This window comes from Hemiscyllium ocellatum, chromosome 47, assembly GCF_020745735.1.
Source record: "Hemiscyllium ocellatum isolate sHemOce1 chromosome 47, sHemOce1.pat.X.cur, whole genome shotgun sequence".
NCBI classification, from domain to species: domain Eukaryota; kingdom Metazoa; phylum Chordata; class Chondrichthyes; order Orectolobiformes; family Hemiscylliidae; genus Hemiscyllium; species Hemiscyllium ocellatum.
Window position 1 is genome coordinate 12,748,681 of NC_083447.1, and position 18,140 is coordinate 12,766,820.

The 18,140-nt window shown below is 43.6% G+C and overlaps 1 protein-coding gene across 2 annotated transcripts; it reads right to left on the reverse strand.

The window, feature by feature from the left end:
• Positions 1-2,693: 2,693 nt before the first annotated feature.
• Positions 2,694-12,243, reverse strand: b9d2 (B9 domain containing 2). 2 transcript variants are annotated; one of them, XM_060856043.1, is made up of 4 exons: positions 12,032-12,243; positions 10,428-10,519; positions 8,788-8,913; positions 2,694-4,121 (listed from the first exon to the last, which is right to left on the reverse strand). In XM_060856043.1, exons 2-4 carry the CDS (start codon positions 10,513-10,515, stop codon positions 3,808-3,810), a joined length of 528 nt encoding a protein of 175 aa, XP_060712026.1. In that variant the 5' UTR covers positions 10,516-10,519; positions 12,032-12,243; the 3' UTR covers positions 2,694-3,807. The 2 variants fall into 2 exon arrangements, with proteins under 2 accessions (XP_060712026.1, XP_060712027.1); XM_060856044.1 differs by lacking the exon at positions 12,032-12,243 and having other exon boundaries at positions 8,788-8,960; positions 10,428-10,518.
• Positions 12,244-18,140: the final 5,897 nt, after the last annotated feature.

The following is an 18,140-nucleotide window of genomic DNA, read 5'->3' on the forward strand; positions in this document are numbered from 1 at the left end:
CAATGAATCACGTTCCAGTTTGTGTAGCTTACTGACACCTGCAGTGCAGTTAGACAGAGTATTGCAGTATTTTGATCCAGAGTCAATGAAGAACAGCAAATTACATTTCCAAATAATTATGGTACGTAGCTTAGAGGGGAACTTGTAGGTGTTTGTGTTCCCATGTATCGGCTGCTCTTCTAAACGGCATTAAGTGCAGGTTTGGAAGGTGTCGTTGAAGGATCCTCAAAGGGGATCCTTCGAGAGAACAAAAATCTCACCATTCCAGAAATAATGACATCCTCAGCTTAGGTCTACCTTCCCACCCTCTCCCCATATCCCTTGATTCCATGAGAGGCCAAAGATTCACAACCCTCTGAATGAAGGAATTTCTCCACACCTCAGTGCTAAAGAGAACAGTCTCTCAGTGCAAACTCTGTTGAGACCCATCAGAATTTGAAACAGAGACTAGACTGACCAGAATCTGAGATAAAATGCAACTCCATGATACAGAGAGACCTTTCCACATGACTCAAACACGAGGCAAGGGTACATTTACAGCCATGGCTGTGGGGCGGCACAATGGCTCAGTGGTTAACACTACTGCCTCACAACCCGTGACCTGGATTTGATTCCAACCTTGGACTATTGTCTGCAAAGAGTTTGCACATTCTCCCCACATCTGCATGGGTTTCCTCCAGGTGCTCTAGTTGGCTCCCAAAGTCCAAGATTTGCAGGTTAGGTGGACTGGCCATGCTAAATTGCCCATGTTAACCATGGATGTGCAGACCAGGTAGGTTAGCCAAGGGAAATACAGGATTATAGGGATGGGGTAGGTTGCTCTATGGAGGGTCAGTGTCGACTTGATGGACTGAATGGCCTGCTTCCTACTGTAAGGATTCTATGAAAAACACTACAGGATAGAGGGCAAGAACAGTAATAGCTCAAAGTGGGCTACAAACAGAAATACAACATTGCAACAGCAACTATGTTTCAAAAAGATACTTCATTGATTTGTTTCTCTTGTAACTTGTATTAAAGCACATTATTACCACTGCAAACACAGACGGGTAAGTGCAGGTCGCTTTCTGCATGCAGTGTTTGGAAACGGCATGTTATAGAAAGAGACTAAAATCCAGTTAGTGATTCGCAATGCACACTGATTTGTGGTGTGTGACTGCCCCCTTGTGTGCCATTGGACTTCCTGCATCAAAATCGCAGGGAGTAAAGCAAAGGACTTGGCCTTTCTAGATATTTTACTAATTAGCCCATTCAGAAATGTTACTAAAGCAGAGGTGACACTTGAACCCAGGGCTTCTAGCTCAGAAGTACAGACGCAGTGACTGCACCACAAGAACCCCAGCAGGACTTGCATTTCTATTGTGCTTTTTGTAAATCACTATGTCCCAAAAAGCTTTACAGCGATAAAGTACTTCTGAAGTGTAATCACTGTTGTAATGTAGGAAATACTGCAGCCAATTTGCACATAAGCTCCCACAAACAGTAGTAGAATAATGATGAGATATTTTGGTTTTGGGATGTTGATTGAGGAATAACTATTTGCCATGACATTGGAGGTAACCCCCAGCTCCTCTTTGAAATACTGCCTTGGGATTTTTTACATCCATTTAGCTTAACATCTCATTTAAAATATGGCACCTCTAACAGTACAGCAGTATGGCACTGGATTATCAGTACCGATTTTGGCTCTGAAGAACTGGATGGGTGAACGCACATAACAGCTGATTGCTAAACAAATCCGGTAGAATTAAAAACAGGGAGACGTGTAAAATGGGCTGCTGAGTTGCTATCACACAGAGTCAAGTTCTCCCAGAACAGGTATAACTCAAGTTTGATGAACATTCAAACTCCTACACAGACTAAAATTCCCCTGGGAGTATTGCAAAAATCCTTGAGGAGGGATATAATTGCACTGGGAGCAGTTCAGAGATGATTCACTAGATTGTCTTATTTTTAATTTGTGGAATGTGGACATCATAGACTGGGTAACATTTATTCCCTTTTCCCCGTTGCTCTTATGAAAAGAGATTGGGCAGTTTAGGCCTATATTTAGAAGAATGAGAGATCTAACTGAGATATACCAGATGCTAAAGGGAATTGGCGAAGTAGATATGGAGAGGATTTTTTCTCATGAGTCTAGAATGAGAGGACATGATTTTCAGGATAAGGGGTAACAGATTTATAACATAGAAGAGAAGAAATGACTTCTCTCAAAGGGTTGTCAGTCTGTGGAATTCACTACAAGATGCTGGATATTGAATACATTTAAGGAGGAAATAGAAAGATTTTAAATTAGTAATGGGTTGAAGGGTTATGGGAAGCGGGCACAAAAGTGGAATTAAGGCTGAAGTAAGGTCAACTGACAGAGCCAGAGGGATTGAATTACCTACACCTGGTCCTAGTTCTTATGTTCCATACACAATATTCTGCTATTAGCACAACTTGTACCTTTGAGACTTTCCATTTCAAAAATGAAGACACTAATTGATCTTCCATTAAAGAGGTAATTTAACACAACACACCTACCACTAAGCAGAAACTAGCATCAAACTTCCTACAACGTCTACTTATTACCAGCAGAGTGAAGCTTCCAAATCATCAGTCTGAACCATGTTCAAAAAGAAGGGACAGCAAATGTAAGAAATTAATTTTTCAATAAGTTTTAAAAATTAATCACTTGATTTATTGGCTTATTGAGTTATATAAAATGCACATTGCTCTTTCAATAAGTTAGTTTTGCAGTCGAAGCAGAATAATACATTTCTGTTCAGAAAAGCTTTATAGTATCATGTAATCAAAGATAATTAATCAGCTTCCTAAGACACATATGGAGATTTATTCAGGTGTTAGTTTGGAACAGGCAATAGTCAGTCATTTTACATCAGTTCCATATTTACTCCCCATTGCAATCCGTTCCATAGATGCTGACACTTACTGGGCTACAGTTCCTGAAGGGGCTGACTCTCACTTGGATACAGTTCGCAAAGGGGCTGGCTCTCACGGGGAGACAGTTACCGAAGGGGCTGGCTCTCATTGGGATGTTAATCCTGAAGGCATTGACTCTCACTGGGATGAATGATCCTGAAGAAGCTGACTCTCACTGGGGGGACAGTTTCTGAATGACGTCAGAATAATGAATAACTAAATAATTTGACCAAAGAAGGATTCAAACCCACAACCTCTTATCCATTCCACCGTCTTTGCTTGGACATTCTTCAGGTAGAGACGATTGCCAGTAATCCTGAAAAGAACTGTTAGCCCCCATCCCCACACCAAACCCCCTAACCCAGCGGTAACCATACCACACAAGCTATGGTCCCTCCCAATATCAGCAATCAAACACAGGTTCTGCATGGAGCTTGACATTCCAGTCTGCATAGCTGACAAATTGCCATCTCTGCTTTCATAAAATCACAGAATTTAGACTTCACCATCACTGTACACATTTTAGAAATGACATCTTCCAAATATATAAACTTGATGTGCTGCAGCACGAAATGTATCCAGTGGGAAAAACACCAACACAATGTTACCATGCAAGTCAGTCATCAGGTTGGAATGATAACCGACATCAAGCCCACACTGAGAAGATATACAGACAATTCCTGTTATAAATGGAACCGCCATATAATGCAGGGAGCAAAGACCATGCTGGAACCTGACAAATATGTGCCACAGGAATTCTGCATGCAGTCCAAGGTGACAGAAACTTCTGGAAGGCACGAAGAAAGAGGTGGAAAAAGTCAGAGAGAGGACTGAAGATCACCAGTCACCATTCACCATGAAGTCTGTCTCTTGACAATCCATTCAGTACTCCACACCATACTGGTCAAAATTACGGAGAATGATGCTGAGCTGGAGGTGGACCTTGCCCATGGCCATGGTTTGGAGTCGATAGCGGTCAGCCCCGGTGTAAATGAGGTCACTATGTTTCAGCTGGGGACCGCCGCCCACAAACATCTGGGAGAGCTGTTCCTGCCAGGTGCCCAGGGGTCGCCAGGTGACGCACTGGATATCGTGAGTACCTGGGCTGCTGGGGATGTGGCAGAAACCATAGCCACACAGCTCGTTCCTGCCAAATGAGTCCTGGTGCCAGACCTGCATGTACAGTTTGGGCCAGCCTGGTGCAAAACATAGGGACAGAATGAGTTTGATTCGCTGGTTGGAGGCAAGAATTGTTATTACTGCTGTGAAGGCATGACTTCCCCTTCTTCCCTTCCCAATTTACAAAGATACAAGCCAAATGTACTAGACACCCTTTGTACCCACAGTCAGGAAACCATTCCGCCACGATTGGGAGAATCACATTCGATCACATACGAAGTAGGAGCAAGAGGGGGCTATTTGGACCTCAAGCCTGCCTCATCTTTCAGTAAGATCATGACTAATATTCTATTTTCCCACCCACACCCTAAATCTGTCAGGTCTTCGAGTGCCCAAAGTTCTATCATTTCTATCACACTGATGAACCAAGTTGCCACAATCCTCGGCCAAAGAGAAATGCAAAGGAGTTCAAACCTCCAAGAATGGAAATATCTCCTCATCTCAGTCCAAAATGGCTAACCCTCAATCTAAGACCATGACCCCGTAGTTCTAAACTCATCACAATAGGGAAAAAAAATTGCTTCTTGGATGCGGTCCTAGAGTTTTAGATGTTCCAATGAGATAATCTCTCATTTCTCTAAATGCCAGAGAACACAGGGCCAATCTATCTGACATTTCAGCAGAGAATGTGGAGGATGGTGATCAGCAGCAAAGGCCCAGGCTGATTTTCCAACCCTGGGCACTGAAGTCAATTGCAGCAGGTCCAACTGACAAAATGGGTGACCCACACACACAAGAAGATCGGACCTTGAGAGTCATGAATCCTCTGGGCCTGGGTGGCTCAGTTATTTGCTAAAAAAAAATCTACACAGACACCAGCAGTACCAAATTTTCAAAAAGTGATGATATTGGAAACTGAAACAAAAATGGAGACACCATACTGAAAGCAGGGTGTGGGAATGACAGACCTTACAAAGCTGAAGCTGAAACGTAGAATGCCAGGCACACTCAGTACATTATGCAGCATCTAAAAGAGACACTGCCATTTTGGACCTTTGCAGTACCAGACGCTGGCACCTCATCAGGATATCAACTTGAACAGAACAGATGAGACAATGGTACAGTGATAATGGCACTGGATGAGTAAAGCTCTGGGGTCAGGAGTTCAAATCCCAACACTGCACTGGTTTAGTTTAAATTCTGTTAACATATCTGGAATATAAAATAATTGTCTCAATCTTGATTGCTGATTCTTCCAAAAACAAAATACTCAGGGCTGGTGAAGTTTCAATTCAATTAATACAATCTGGAATTTCAACATACTGAACATTAATTTTAGAGATGACTATTATTGAATGTTGTAAAAGCCCATCCAGTTCATTCACGTCCTTTAGGGAAGTAAATCTGCTGTTGTCACTTTCAATATGGTGGTAACCAGTAGAAATCAAGTGCCATTTTTCCGAGAATTGTCAGAAAAGCTAAATATTAATTGTTAAATATGAAATCAACCTGCCTTTTAAACCTAGATTGACAGAAAGCATGAAATCACGTTTTCAAGTCAAGAAATTCTTAACAAGAATTCCTATTTATTATAAATAAAGAAATTCTTGTTACAGGTAAAAAGGTCAACAAATAATTTTATTATATTAGATTACCTTCAGTGTGGAAACAGGCCCTTCTGCCCAACAAGTCCACCCTGACCCATTCCCCTACATTCACCCCTTCACCTACATTCACCCCTTCACCTAACATTGCAATTTAGCATGGCCAATGCACCTAACCTGCACATTTTTGGACTATGGGAGGAAACCGGAGTACCTGGAGGAAACCCACGCAGACACGGGGAGAATGTGCAAACTCCACACAGTCAGTCACCTGAAGTGGGTATTGAACCCGGGTCTCTGGCACTGTGAGGCAGCAGTGCTAACCACTGTGCCAATTTTATCAGTTAAAACTCTAAAACACATCCCAGACAAAAAAAAAATTGTTATGGGTGGAGGGGAAAACTGAGAAGGCAGCTCAATAATTCCTGTTCATGAGATTTGCTCAGATTTTCCTTTTGGCCTGTCAGGACTTGCTATTCCTTGACCTCTTCTTCAGGTACTTGCAGGCACAGGGCAACTGGTTCACAATTTACAAAGTTTCTGACTTCGAGTTAAAAGCATAAGCTTACAGCAACTTGTCAGGCAAGATAAAGTGACTTTCTTCAGGCTTTATTTAAACTACAGGGGCAAGGACATTTCCATCCTTCCAGAGGTCTGAGGCTTCTGGCTATCTCATTCACATCCACAAGCTATTCAGCTTCCTGGAAGCCAGTCACACAATTGTTGGTGGGTAGAAGGCCTTCATCATCGATTTTAAAATTGCTGGTTTCAGTTCTTTCATATTCATTCTAAAAGGTGAGAGATTTAACAAACAATCCATGTCTTTTTCAATATATAATTTTAGTTTCATCACACTGTAAACTTTTGCTATAAATTCTGTGTCTTATGATCTGATACTCCACAACCACATGAAGGAGCAGGGCTCCGAAAGCTAGTGCTGCCAAATAAACCTGTTGGACTATAAACTGGTGTTGTGTGACTTTTAACCTTGTACCCCCCCAGTCCAACACCGGCATCTCCAAATCATGTTTGTCATCTGATCACCACTGCACAAACCAATCAGCTACTTGCTGCCAGATGAACCTCACCCTATACACAACCAGTCGCCAGTTGATCTGCAACCTAGTTGAACAAACAACCGTGTAAATAGCACATTCGGTATGTGCTTGTAGCTTGCTTTGAAAAGTACAGGAATTCTTTCCATAATTCTTGGGTTTTTTTTGTTTGAAATGATTGCCTTGCCAGTGATGCCCAATTCCCACGCTTTTTTTTATTTTAAAAAATGTGGGTCAGTAACCAAAGAACACTGTTCTTCAATCGTTGGCACAGAAGTTAAACAATAGAAAGAGGCTCTACTGTTTTAAAAAATAATGAGTTGCTGTCATCTGGAACTCAGCCTGGAAGGGTGGAGGTAAGTTCAACAATATGCAAAGAGAATTGGACGTCAGCTCTAAAAGGAGATGTATGCCGAGCTATGAGGTAAGAGCAAGCAAGGTGGGGCCAGCTAGCCAGCATTAACAAGATGGGTTGTATGGTCTCCTTTTCTACAGCAACATTCCACAAAATACCCATCAATTTTGATTAATTTCCCTGCAGTTTTCCTTTTCAAACCACAGGCATTCCTTTTTTACCCAAGTAATTGTATCACCTCGATACAGTTACATGAACAGACAAAGACCTAAATTTCAAAGCTCCAGCCTCAGTGAAAGCCTCTCTTGTTATATGTTTCCTTTAATTAATATCCTTTCTGTACTTTTGGAATTTGTAACCAAAAAAAAAGTGCCGATAATTACAAACTTTCTCTCAGGCAATCTGAACAAAGCACAAAAGCCCATCAACCTCCATTTAGTTATAGGAGGTGACAAGATTAATTGGGTTTACAGTGCTGGCTCCTTTTCCTGCTGGCATCACTGAACCTGGAAAGGTTAAGAGACAAATCTTGAAGCAACATGATGAAATCATTGCTGTTTCATAGTTAAAATTTGTCAATTAGTTTTAATTTTTTTTAAAAGCACCAGTGTTCAGTCACTGAACATTGTTATGGTTGAGTAGATGTATCTTTTGACACTGAGAGAATCAAAGGGTATTAGGCTAAAACAAGAAACTGGAGCTGATGTGGCAGGTCAGCCATGAACTTAAGGAATAAAGTAAGATTCGAGGGGAAATATTGCTTACTCCTGCTCCTATTTAGGTTATTAATTTGCAGTGCAGAAATTCTGGCTTTTTTTACAACTACACAGAAACAGAGAGGACACAGAAGTGTGTGTGCATGCGAGAGAGAGAGAGAGAGAAACACAACTTAACCAGCTCTTCAGCCACTGATTTCATACGCAGGGTAAAACTTTATGTTGGCTGCAAGATAATCCCTGTCCCGATACTAAGTACCACTCATCCTTAACATGGTGCTAACACACACATTAAAGTTGGAAGGTTGAAGATTCAAATCCCATTCCAGGAACAAAAGCACAGATAGACTAAACTACAATAATCTAGGATGTCTGTAAAATAGACAGCAGGTATAGAACAAGGTCAACAAGTAGGATAATGCCAGGTAAAGAACCCCAAGTTACTCCCCCAGTACATTAATAATGAAACAAGGATTTTGTTTTTAGTCTTTGGATGTGAGCATCACTGACAAGGTCAGCACCATTCCTAACTGCCCTTGGACTAAGCAGCTTGCTAAGTGTCTTATTTCTCATCTACATCATGCACCAATAACATCTAATCACTGGCACTTCTCTCAACTCCTCTATTACTGTTCAGTTCTCAGACTCTTTTTCTGACCTCCTGTAAGGGAGCAGAAACTGGTTAAGCATTAGGAAAACTGAAGCCTCCTTCAAATTCTGATTCCCAGTTACTGGCAACAGAGACTAAATGAGATTATTTGGCATTTGGTGTCTTACTTTCCTCCAAAATGAGTTTCTAGCCTCACCCCTGTGCTCACTAACCTAATTTGGCTCCTAGTCAAACAATGTATTGAATTTAAAATTCGCGATTTTTTTTCAAGTTTCTCCATGGCCTTGCCCCCCTCAATCGCTTTATCTTTAGAGGTGGTGATGGCATAGGAGCAATGTCACTGGACTAGTAACCCTGAGGAAGAAGTGTATAGCTTAGTAAGACTAGAGTACATTGTAGTTACCTTGGAGACCTTTGGTCGCATAATGTACATCAATAGGATGTGACCAGTAGGCCATGTCCTGGATTACAGGGTTGTCCACTTGTGTTTGCCCTTCTCTTAAGCCAGAAAGTAGCTTCCAAGCACAGCCTATAACCATGGGATGGGGGAAGAGAGGAGACAATAAATCCAGTAATCTGCTTTACAAAAGAAAAAGGTGTTGGTTAATGAATGAATTGGAATTACTTAACTTTTTTTTTGTTCATTCATGGGATGTGGGTGCCACTGGCAAGGCCAACATTTATTGCCCAACCCTAACTGCCCTTAAACTGAGTGGGTTGCCAAGCCACTTTGGAGGGCAATTAAGAGTCAACCGCACTGCTGTGGAGTCATGCGCAGGTCAGCCAAAGATGCAAATTTCCTTCCCTGAGACACTAGTGAACCAAACACAGAGTGCTGAAGAAACTCAGCAGGTCTGGCCACATCTGTAGAGGCAGAAGTGGAGTTAATATTTTGAGACTGGGATGACTCTCCTTTAGAACTAGTCGGAACCAATTGAGTCTTTACAACAATCAATGATGGATAATTGTCATGGCTACAATTACAGTAATCTGTACAGTATACTGACGATTTTTATATTCCAGATTCATTAAATGTTTCAAGCTTCACAAACTGTCATGATAGAATTTCAAACAGAGTCCCCAAAGTGGTAGCCTGGGTCTATGGCATCTTAGCCCAGTGGAATTACATACTGTGCAGATCTCTCCCTGCTGAACAATAAGAAAAGACCTTTAATTATCAACAATAACAGAATTGTAGACTAATCCTTCTAAATGATCTTGATAAGTTAGTCTAGAAAGCACCTGACTTGACACAATGAGAAACTGAGACAGTTCCGCTCAATTCCTGATGAAGGACTTCTGCCCGAAACATTGACTGTCCTGCTCCTCGGATGCTACCTGACCTGCTGTACTTTTCCAGCACCACCCTTTTTCGACTCTGATTCTCCAGCATCTGCAGTCCTCACTTTCTCCTTATTGAAAAATTAAACAGGCTAGAGCTAATAAATCGCGAAACATAAAGCTAGTGTCAATAACAATCTCCATGACTACTATAACGCATGGTTATATAAGTCCACTATAATATCCTTTACTGAACAAAATCCTTACCTGGTCTCATATTAAACCCACGGCTCCAACAGGAATCAAGCACAGCAGATCCCCAGCACCCCTGCTATGCCACCAAGACATGCAGTTTGGCAGGGAGATGCTAACAATAGCAATGCCGAACCCGTAATCCAGAGCATCCCTGGAAATATTTTGAGGACATGGTTTCAAATCCCATCACAGCAGCTAATGGAGTTTAAATTCCATTAATAAATTTGGAATGTAAAACTAATCATTAGTGATGGTGACTATGAAATGATCATTTATTAATAATCCATCTGGCCTACTTCTGTTTCCAAGCCAACAGCAATGTCGTTAATTCTTAATTGCCCTCTAAAATGGCTCTAGCAACTCACTCAGTCAAGGGCAATTAGGGATGGGATACAAACTGCTGGCCTTGACAATGGCACCCCCATCTCATGAAAGGATAAGGTAAAAAATTAAATGCAGTACACTGTGTTCCCCAACATCCTCCACACACCTAAGCAAGAGTCTTACCTGTCTGCAGCCCCCATTTACAAAACAGGCTTTTGTGCGGGAAACCACTTGCTCCAACAATCTGTCCGATAATATGCAGCTCAGCCATCTCCCTGCAAAGAAAGGATATCAAGCTATGAACAGGTTGCAAACTCAGCCAAATGTAGCACTGCAGAGAGCAATCAAACTCTTTGATATCACACATTACTTCCATTTTTCTGGCAAAACAAACTATAAACAGATTTCGGGTAAAACACCCAATGAAATATATTTTTAAACTTGCAAACTCTAAGAGATATTGGTGAGGGGTAACTCAAATAGACATTACTTGTCCTTTCATTCCTACTCAAAGGTTTTCAGGATAGGCAGGGTTTTGGAACTTTCAGTTCTTTATAAACGTCAAATATGCCATATAAAATATTTTAAATTTAATGATTTCAAGACAGGAAACCATTTGTATGAGTGCCATCTCTTTCCAACACAATTTAGCTAATCCCATTTCCACACACGTGTGCAAAGCTTTTCAAATATTTATTCAATTCCAAAGCCCTACGTGACTTTGCCTCCACCGAACTCTCAGGTAGTGCACTCCAGACACTCTCTGTGTAAAAGAAAAGATTTTCTTCATGTTTCTTTTGATTCTTTGAAATGTTGTGAGTAGAGGCAATGCCATAAAGCAAACTGATTTGTGGTTTACTTGTGCACCTGCATATATAAGGTCAATAGAAATATCCGGACGGTCTGTTTCCTTGCTGTACATTTTTGACTCTGACTCTAACAAAATAGGAGAAGGAGGCCATTTGGCGTTTCATATTGCTCCCTCGTTCAATATGATCATGCCTATCATCCACTCAGTACCCTGTTCCTGCTTTCTTCCCATTACGCTTTAATCTCTTTACCCAAGAATTATATCTAATAATCAATGCAATCAGTTCTGTGGAAGGGTCACTTATCATGAAACATTAACACTGATTTCTCTCCACAGATGCTGTCAGTCCTGCTGAGTTTGTCCAGTAATTTCTATTTTCATAATCAATGCAATTCACTGCTTCAGTGCTGTCCCAGTCCTGGGAGTGTTTGATTGAAACTGAAAGCTTAACACTGTGCCAAAGAGTAGAGTCATAGAGATGTGCAGCATGAAAACAGGCCCTTCAGCCCAACTTGCCGACCTGATATCCCAACCCAATCTAGTCCCAACAGCCAGCACCTGGCCCATATCCCTCCAGAGCTGAAATTGTGTTGCCTCAAAAGCGCAGCAGGTCAAGGAGCAGGAGATTCTCCTGTTCCTTGGATGCTGCCTGACCTGCTGTGCTTTTCCAGCAACACATTTTCAGCTCTGATCTCCAGCATCTGCAGTCCTCACTATTTCCATGTCCCTCCAAAGTAAAGGGTGATTAACTCTGTATTTAATCCCCGTGCTGTGATCCTGGGGAGTGTTTGATGGGGATAGTGAGGGATGAAAACAAGTGGAGAAACTCAGTAGGTCAACCAGCATCTGTCGACAGAAAAGTAGAATTAAGGTACCGAACCCATTGATGCTTTAAGTTGCTTTATTTTAGTTTTTCTGGTTGTTTTAAACAATCGAGTTAGGCCCAGGATCATCCATGATTGACGTGTTAACCCACCAATCGGAACGTAGCCACCGGATGAATCATCCAATCACCGTCAAAGGACAGAGATCAACTGCTTTTCGCACGATATCGGTAAAATGTCCTCATTCCTCTCCTCTCCGTTTTCCTCTTTGTCTCTTTCCCTCCGGCTCTATCTGTCTCCCTCTCTCATTCTCGCCTGCGATATCTCCGCCGCCGCCATCGACGCTTCATACCTTGGCAACCCAATATTGAGCTCTCCTATTGGCTGTAATGCTGCGGCTTTCAACCAATTGGAAACGGGCGGAGGGCGGGGTCAGGACGCTGCTGAGGCCCCGCCCTCTCCCTGTATCCTTTCACTCTCTCCCTCCACATATTCTCCCACATTCCTCCTCTACCTCCATATTCCTCCTCTCCCTCCCCATATTCTCCCACATTTCTCCTCTCCCTCCCCATTCTACCTACACCTCCTTGTATTCTCCCACGTTCCTCTGCTCCCTCCCCATTCTACCTACACCTCCCCATATTCTCCCACCTTCCTCCTCTCCCTCCCCATATTCTCCCACATTCCTCACACATTCCTCCTCTCCCTCCCCATTCCGCCTACACCTCCCCATATTCTCACATATTCCTCCTCTCCCACCACATTCCGCCTACACCTCCCCATATTCCTCCTCTCCCTTCCCATTCCGTCTACACCTCCTCATATTCTCCCACATTCCTCCTCTCCCTCCTCATATTCTCACACATTCCTCCTCTCCCTTCCCATTCCGCCTACACCTCCTCATATTCTCCCACATTCCTCCTCTCCCTCCCCATATTCTCCCATATTCCTCCTCTCCCTCCCCATTCCACCTAGACCTTCTCACGTTCTCTGTTTTTCCTCTATCTCCACACATTCTCCCTTCCTATTCCCCTCCCCTTTCCTCCTCTACCTCTCTACATTTTCCATTCTCCCTCCACTCATGCCCTCTCTCCCTTCCCATTCCTCCTTAACCTCCCCACGTTCTTCATTGTTCCTCCACACATCTTCCCTCCCCTTTCCTTCCCCATTCCCCAAGTTCTCCATTCTGCCTCCACTCCACACATTCCCCCTGTCCCTCCCCATTCCTCCTCTACCTCCCTACGTTCTCCCTTCTCCTTCCACCTCCACATGGTGGACGGCATGGTGGTCCACTGGTTAGCATTGCTGCCTCTCAGTACCAGGGACCTGGGTTTGATTCCAGCCGTGGATGACTGTCCGTGTGGAGTTTGCACATTCTCCCCGTACCTGTGTGGGTTTCCTCTGGGTGCTCCAGTTTCCTCCGACAGTCCAAAGATGTGCAGGTTATGGGAACTGGCCATGCTAAATTGCCCATCGTGTTCAAGGATATGTAGTTTAGAGACCTTAGGAGGAAATGTAAAGCGATAGGATAGGGGAATGGGTCTTGGTGGGATACTTTTTGGAGGGTCATAGAGTCATAGAGATGTACAGTATGGAAACAGACCCTTTGGTTCAACCCGTCCATGCTGACCAGATATCCCAACCCAATCTAGTCCCACCTGCCAGCACCAGCCCCATATCCCTCCAAACCCTTCCTATTCATATACCCATCCAAATGCCTCTTAAATGTTGCAATTGTACCAGCCTCCACCACTTCCTCTGGCAGCTCATTCCATACAGGTACCACCCTCTGCGTGAAAACGTTGCCCTGTAGGTCTCTTCTTTATCTTTCCCTTCTCACCCTAAACCTATGCCCTCTAGTGCTGGCCTCCCCGACCCCAGGGAAAAGACATTGCCGATTTACCCTATCTATGCCCCTCATACTTTTGTAAACCTCTATAAGGTCACCCCTCAGCCTCTGACGCCCCAGCCTGGCAATCCGATGTAGACTTGTTGGACCAAATGGGCTGTTTCCACACTGTAAGGATTCTATGATCTATGACATTTTTCCTCTACCTTCCCAACCCTCCTCTGCCTCCCCACATTCTCCATTCCACCTCCCTGTGTCAGTGTGTGTGTGTGTATGGAGCTCGCAAATTCTGCCCCCACCTGTTTGGGTTTCCATTGGGTAGACTGGTTTTCTCCTACAATCCAAAGATGTACAGGTTAGATGGATTGACCATGCTAAATTGCCCACAGTATTCAGGGATGTGTGGGCTTGGTGCTAAGCCAAGGGAAATGAGGGGTTACGGTGATAGGGATGCACCTGGGTGCGATGTTCTTCACAGGGTTGATGCAGACCCGATAGGCCAAGTGGTTTCTTTCTGCACTACAGTTTCACATTCTTTGATGACCCATTCCCTGTCCCTATTTTTCCTACTCCCTTTCCCCTGACTTACACCCCAACCCTTGAATTCTCTTCCATGTCCAAAACCCTTTCAAAATTTTTGCCATCCTGTTCCCACAATGGACCTGATCTGGGAATGCTTTAAAGAAGGAAGTGAAGGCCTTGGTGTGGAACAGATTTACAAGAATAGAATCATAGAGATATACAGCACGGACACAGACCCTTTGGTCCAACTGGTCCAGAGAACATAACCTAATCTAGTCCCATTTGAGCTGAAAATGTGTTGCTGGAAAAGCGCAGCAGATCAGGCAGCATCCAAGGAACAGGAAATTCGACGTTTCGGGCATAGGCCCTTCATCAGGAATGACGGGGCTTATGCCCAAAACGTCGAATTTCCTGTTCCTTGGATGCTGCCTGACCTGCTGCGCTTTCCAGCAACACATTTTCAGCTCTGATACTCCAGCATCTGCAGACCTCACTTTCTCCTAGTCCCATTTGATGCTAACATGGATGAGGGATGTATATTATAAACTAAGAACTTGGATTTATAGAGCTTCTTTCTTGATCACTGGATTCCTCAATATGCTTTACAGCCAACGAAATACTTTCGGAAATGTAGTCTCTGCTGTCACAGGGAAATGCACCAGGCAGTTTACACACAAGAATTAGGAGTATACCATATAGCACGTAGAGCTTGCAGAGCCATTTAACAGCTCTATTTCCTGGTATTCCCAGTCAGCGAAGAGAGAAGGAGCTGTAGGGAGGCATTGCTGAACTATGGAGCCACTCTTTGCCTCCAGTCCTGGGCATGGTGTCTGAGGAGAAACTTTAACTGAGAGAGGGGAGATGGAGGTGTGAATTTCAAAAATGAGCCTGCAACATTTTGCTGTAAATTCCTAGATTATCACAGCAACACAAGGAGGCTTTTTGCCCATTGTATCTATGCTGGTCAACAAAAATCTGACTGCAGTAATATCATTTTCCAGCTCTTCGCCCACAGCCCTGGAGTCATGACAACATGGGAGAGTATCAAAACACTACTTAAACATTACAAGGGTTTCTATCTCAACCACCCTTTCAGGCCATGAGTTCCAGACTCCCACTCTCTTCCCTCTGGGGATGTTCCCTCTGTAAATTTATAAACTAGCAAAGTATTAATATCTGTTTTTAAAAAAATACAAAGGATCTGAACTATTTTTGTATTTTTACAAACCTATTCCACTAACTGAAAATTATTATTTGAGAATAAGTGCAAGAATTCACCTCAACTCTCCTCCTAGATCTCTATCTCTCATCATCAATCTGTAGGCCATGTTTCTTGACACCTCACTAATGGAAAAAGTGCCCCCTTGTCCACCACATTTATGGCTTTTATAATCTTATCTATCAGATTTCCTCTCAACTTTCACTGCTCCAAACATTTTCCTCATAGATCAAACCCTCCAGTCAGCATCCGATAGATCTCCTTTGTACCCTCTCTAATGCAATCCCATTATTCCTATAATATGGTGACCAGAACTTTATGGAGTACTCCAGTTAATGCCTAACCTGCATTTCATACAGTTCCAGCATAAACTCCTTGCTCTTGTATTCACAGAGAAATTCCAAGCACTGTAGGAAGAAGGTCAATAACTTTCTCCACTCTGCCAGCATAAGTGCCATTGTCTCCTCTCTGATACCATGGGACGGCACAGTGGCTCAGCAGTTAGTACTGCTGTCTCACAGCGCCAGGGGCCTGGGTTCAATTTCCACCTCGGGCAACTGTCTATGTGGAGTTTTCACATTCTCCCTGTGTCTGCATGGGTTTCCTGCGGGTGCTCCGGTTTCCTCTCACAGTCCAAAGATGTGCAGGTTAAGTGAATTGGCAATGCTAAATTGCTTGTGGTGTTAGGTGGATTAGTCAGGGGTAAATATAGGAGGGGGGGGGTTCTCTTTGGAGGGTCTGTGTGGACTTGTTGGACCGAGGGGTTGTTTCCACGCTATAGGTAATCTAATCTCATACTGACTTTGACTCTGCTAACGTACCCACATCCCACCAAGACTTGTGCTCTGTCCCTCTCACTATTCTATGCAGCAGCTTCCCTCACTTGTTCTCACCTACCCCTATTTCCAATACCACAATTTATCCACGCTCTCTGTGCTGCCTACTCACTCAGTCAAGACACTTCACTACCTGCACTACAAATAACAGTTGTGCCACCCATTTTCATCTCCTGTAATATCTGCTTCTCTCTGATTCCAGGAGGAACACAGTCCACAGTAGGGTGATGGGCTGTGTGACGTTTGGTTCCTTACCCTTTATGTGGAGAGCATCCTGACTCTTACCATCCCGAGTGGATTACTGACCATGTCCAAGAGCCTAGACTGTTATCGGAAGCTGCCCTTGATTTACCTCCTGAGTGAAGGTTACTTTTTTGACTTGACTGAAGGTGCTGAAAATCACAACAAACTCCACAGCTTTGTGACTGCACTAAATGACATTACAGCAGTACTGAGAGTCCAGTATCTCTGGCTAAGGGGCAAACTGCAAAAAGACGAAGCAAGGATGCTGTGAGTATCTGAGTAGACTCAGTCTGAGACAATTAGAACCCAGAGCTACAGCCTGGTCCAGTCCGTGAGCTGGGTATCTTTCCCTGAGCACACAGTGTCCTTGCTGCAACATTGCAACGAGAGTTGTCAGCACAGCCCGACACTGAAGTGAATTGAAGGTGAGCCAGAGATGTACCATTAAGGTTCTTGGAGGAGGCAAACACACTAACGCCAGTGTGTTGGAAAAGGCCAACAGAGCTAGCATCACTACCATCATAATTCAACAGCAACTCCAATGGACTGGCCATGTCATCCAAATGCCCATCTCGACCCTCCCAAAACAAATCATGTGCTCTCAGCTAAAGGAAGGTCAGCATATCTGTAGTGGCTAATAGAAATGGTTCGAAGATAACATCCAGACCAACCTCGAGAAATTCCATATCAACATCACCAACTGGGAGGGGATGGCTACAAACCAGAATCACTGGAGAAGTATCATCCAGCAAGGAGCTATGCGCCATGAAAATTATCTCTGCTGCACTGCTGACCAGAAACTGCTTTTGTCCAAGGAGAGATAGAACATCAGGAAGGCCTAGCCACCACCATTCCCACCCACCACTGCTCAAAATGCAATAGAATCTGTGGATCCTGGACTAGTATATTTAGCCATCTGAAGATCACACATAGACATCCCTCTCAGGAAAGACATACTGGCACTGGAACGTGTCCAGCGGAGATTCACACGGATGATCCCTGGAATGGTTGGTCTAACATACGAGGAACGGCTGAGGATCCTGGGATTGTATTCATTGGAGTTTAGAAGATTAAGGGGAGACTTAATAGAAACTTACAAGATAATACGTGGCTTGGAAAGGGTGAACGTTAGGAAATTGTTTCCATTAGGCGAGGAGACTAGGACCCGTGGACACAGCCTTAGAATTAGAAGGGGTCAATTGAGAACAGAAATGCGGAGATATTTCTTCAGCCAGAGAGTGGTGGGCCTGTGGAATTCATTGCCGCAGAGTGCAGTGGAGGCCGGGACGCTAAATGTCTTCAAGGCAGAGATTGATGAATTCTTGATGTCACGAGGAATTAAGGGCTACGGGGAGAATGCGGGTAAGTGGAGTTGAAATGCCCATCAGCCATGATTGAATGGCGGAGTGGACTCGATGGGCCGAATGGCCTTACTTCCACTCCTATGTCTTATGGTCTTATGAAGGACAATCATACCCAACCCCAGTGATCACTGATACAGGCTGGCATGTCAATTGCCGATATCTGTGGATAGAACATAGAAAAGTACAGCACAGAACTGACCCTTTGGCCCACAATGTTGTGCCGAGGTT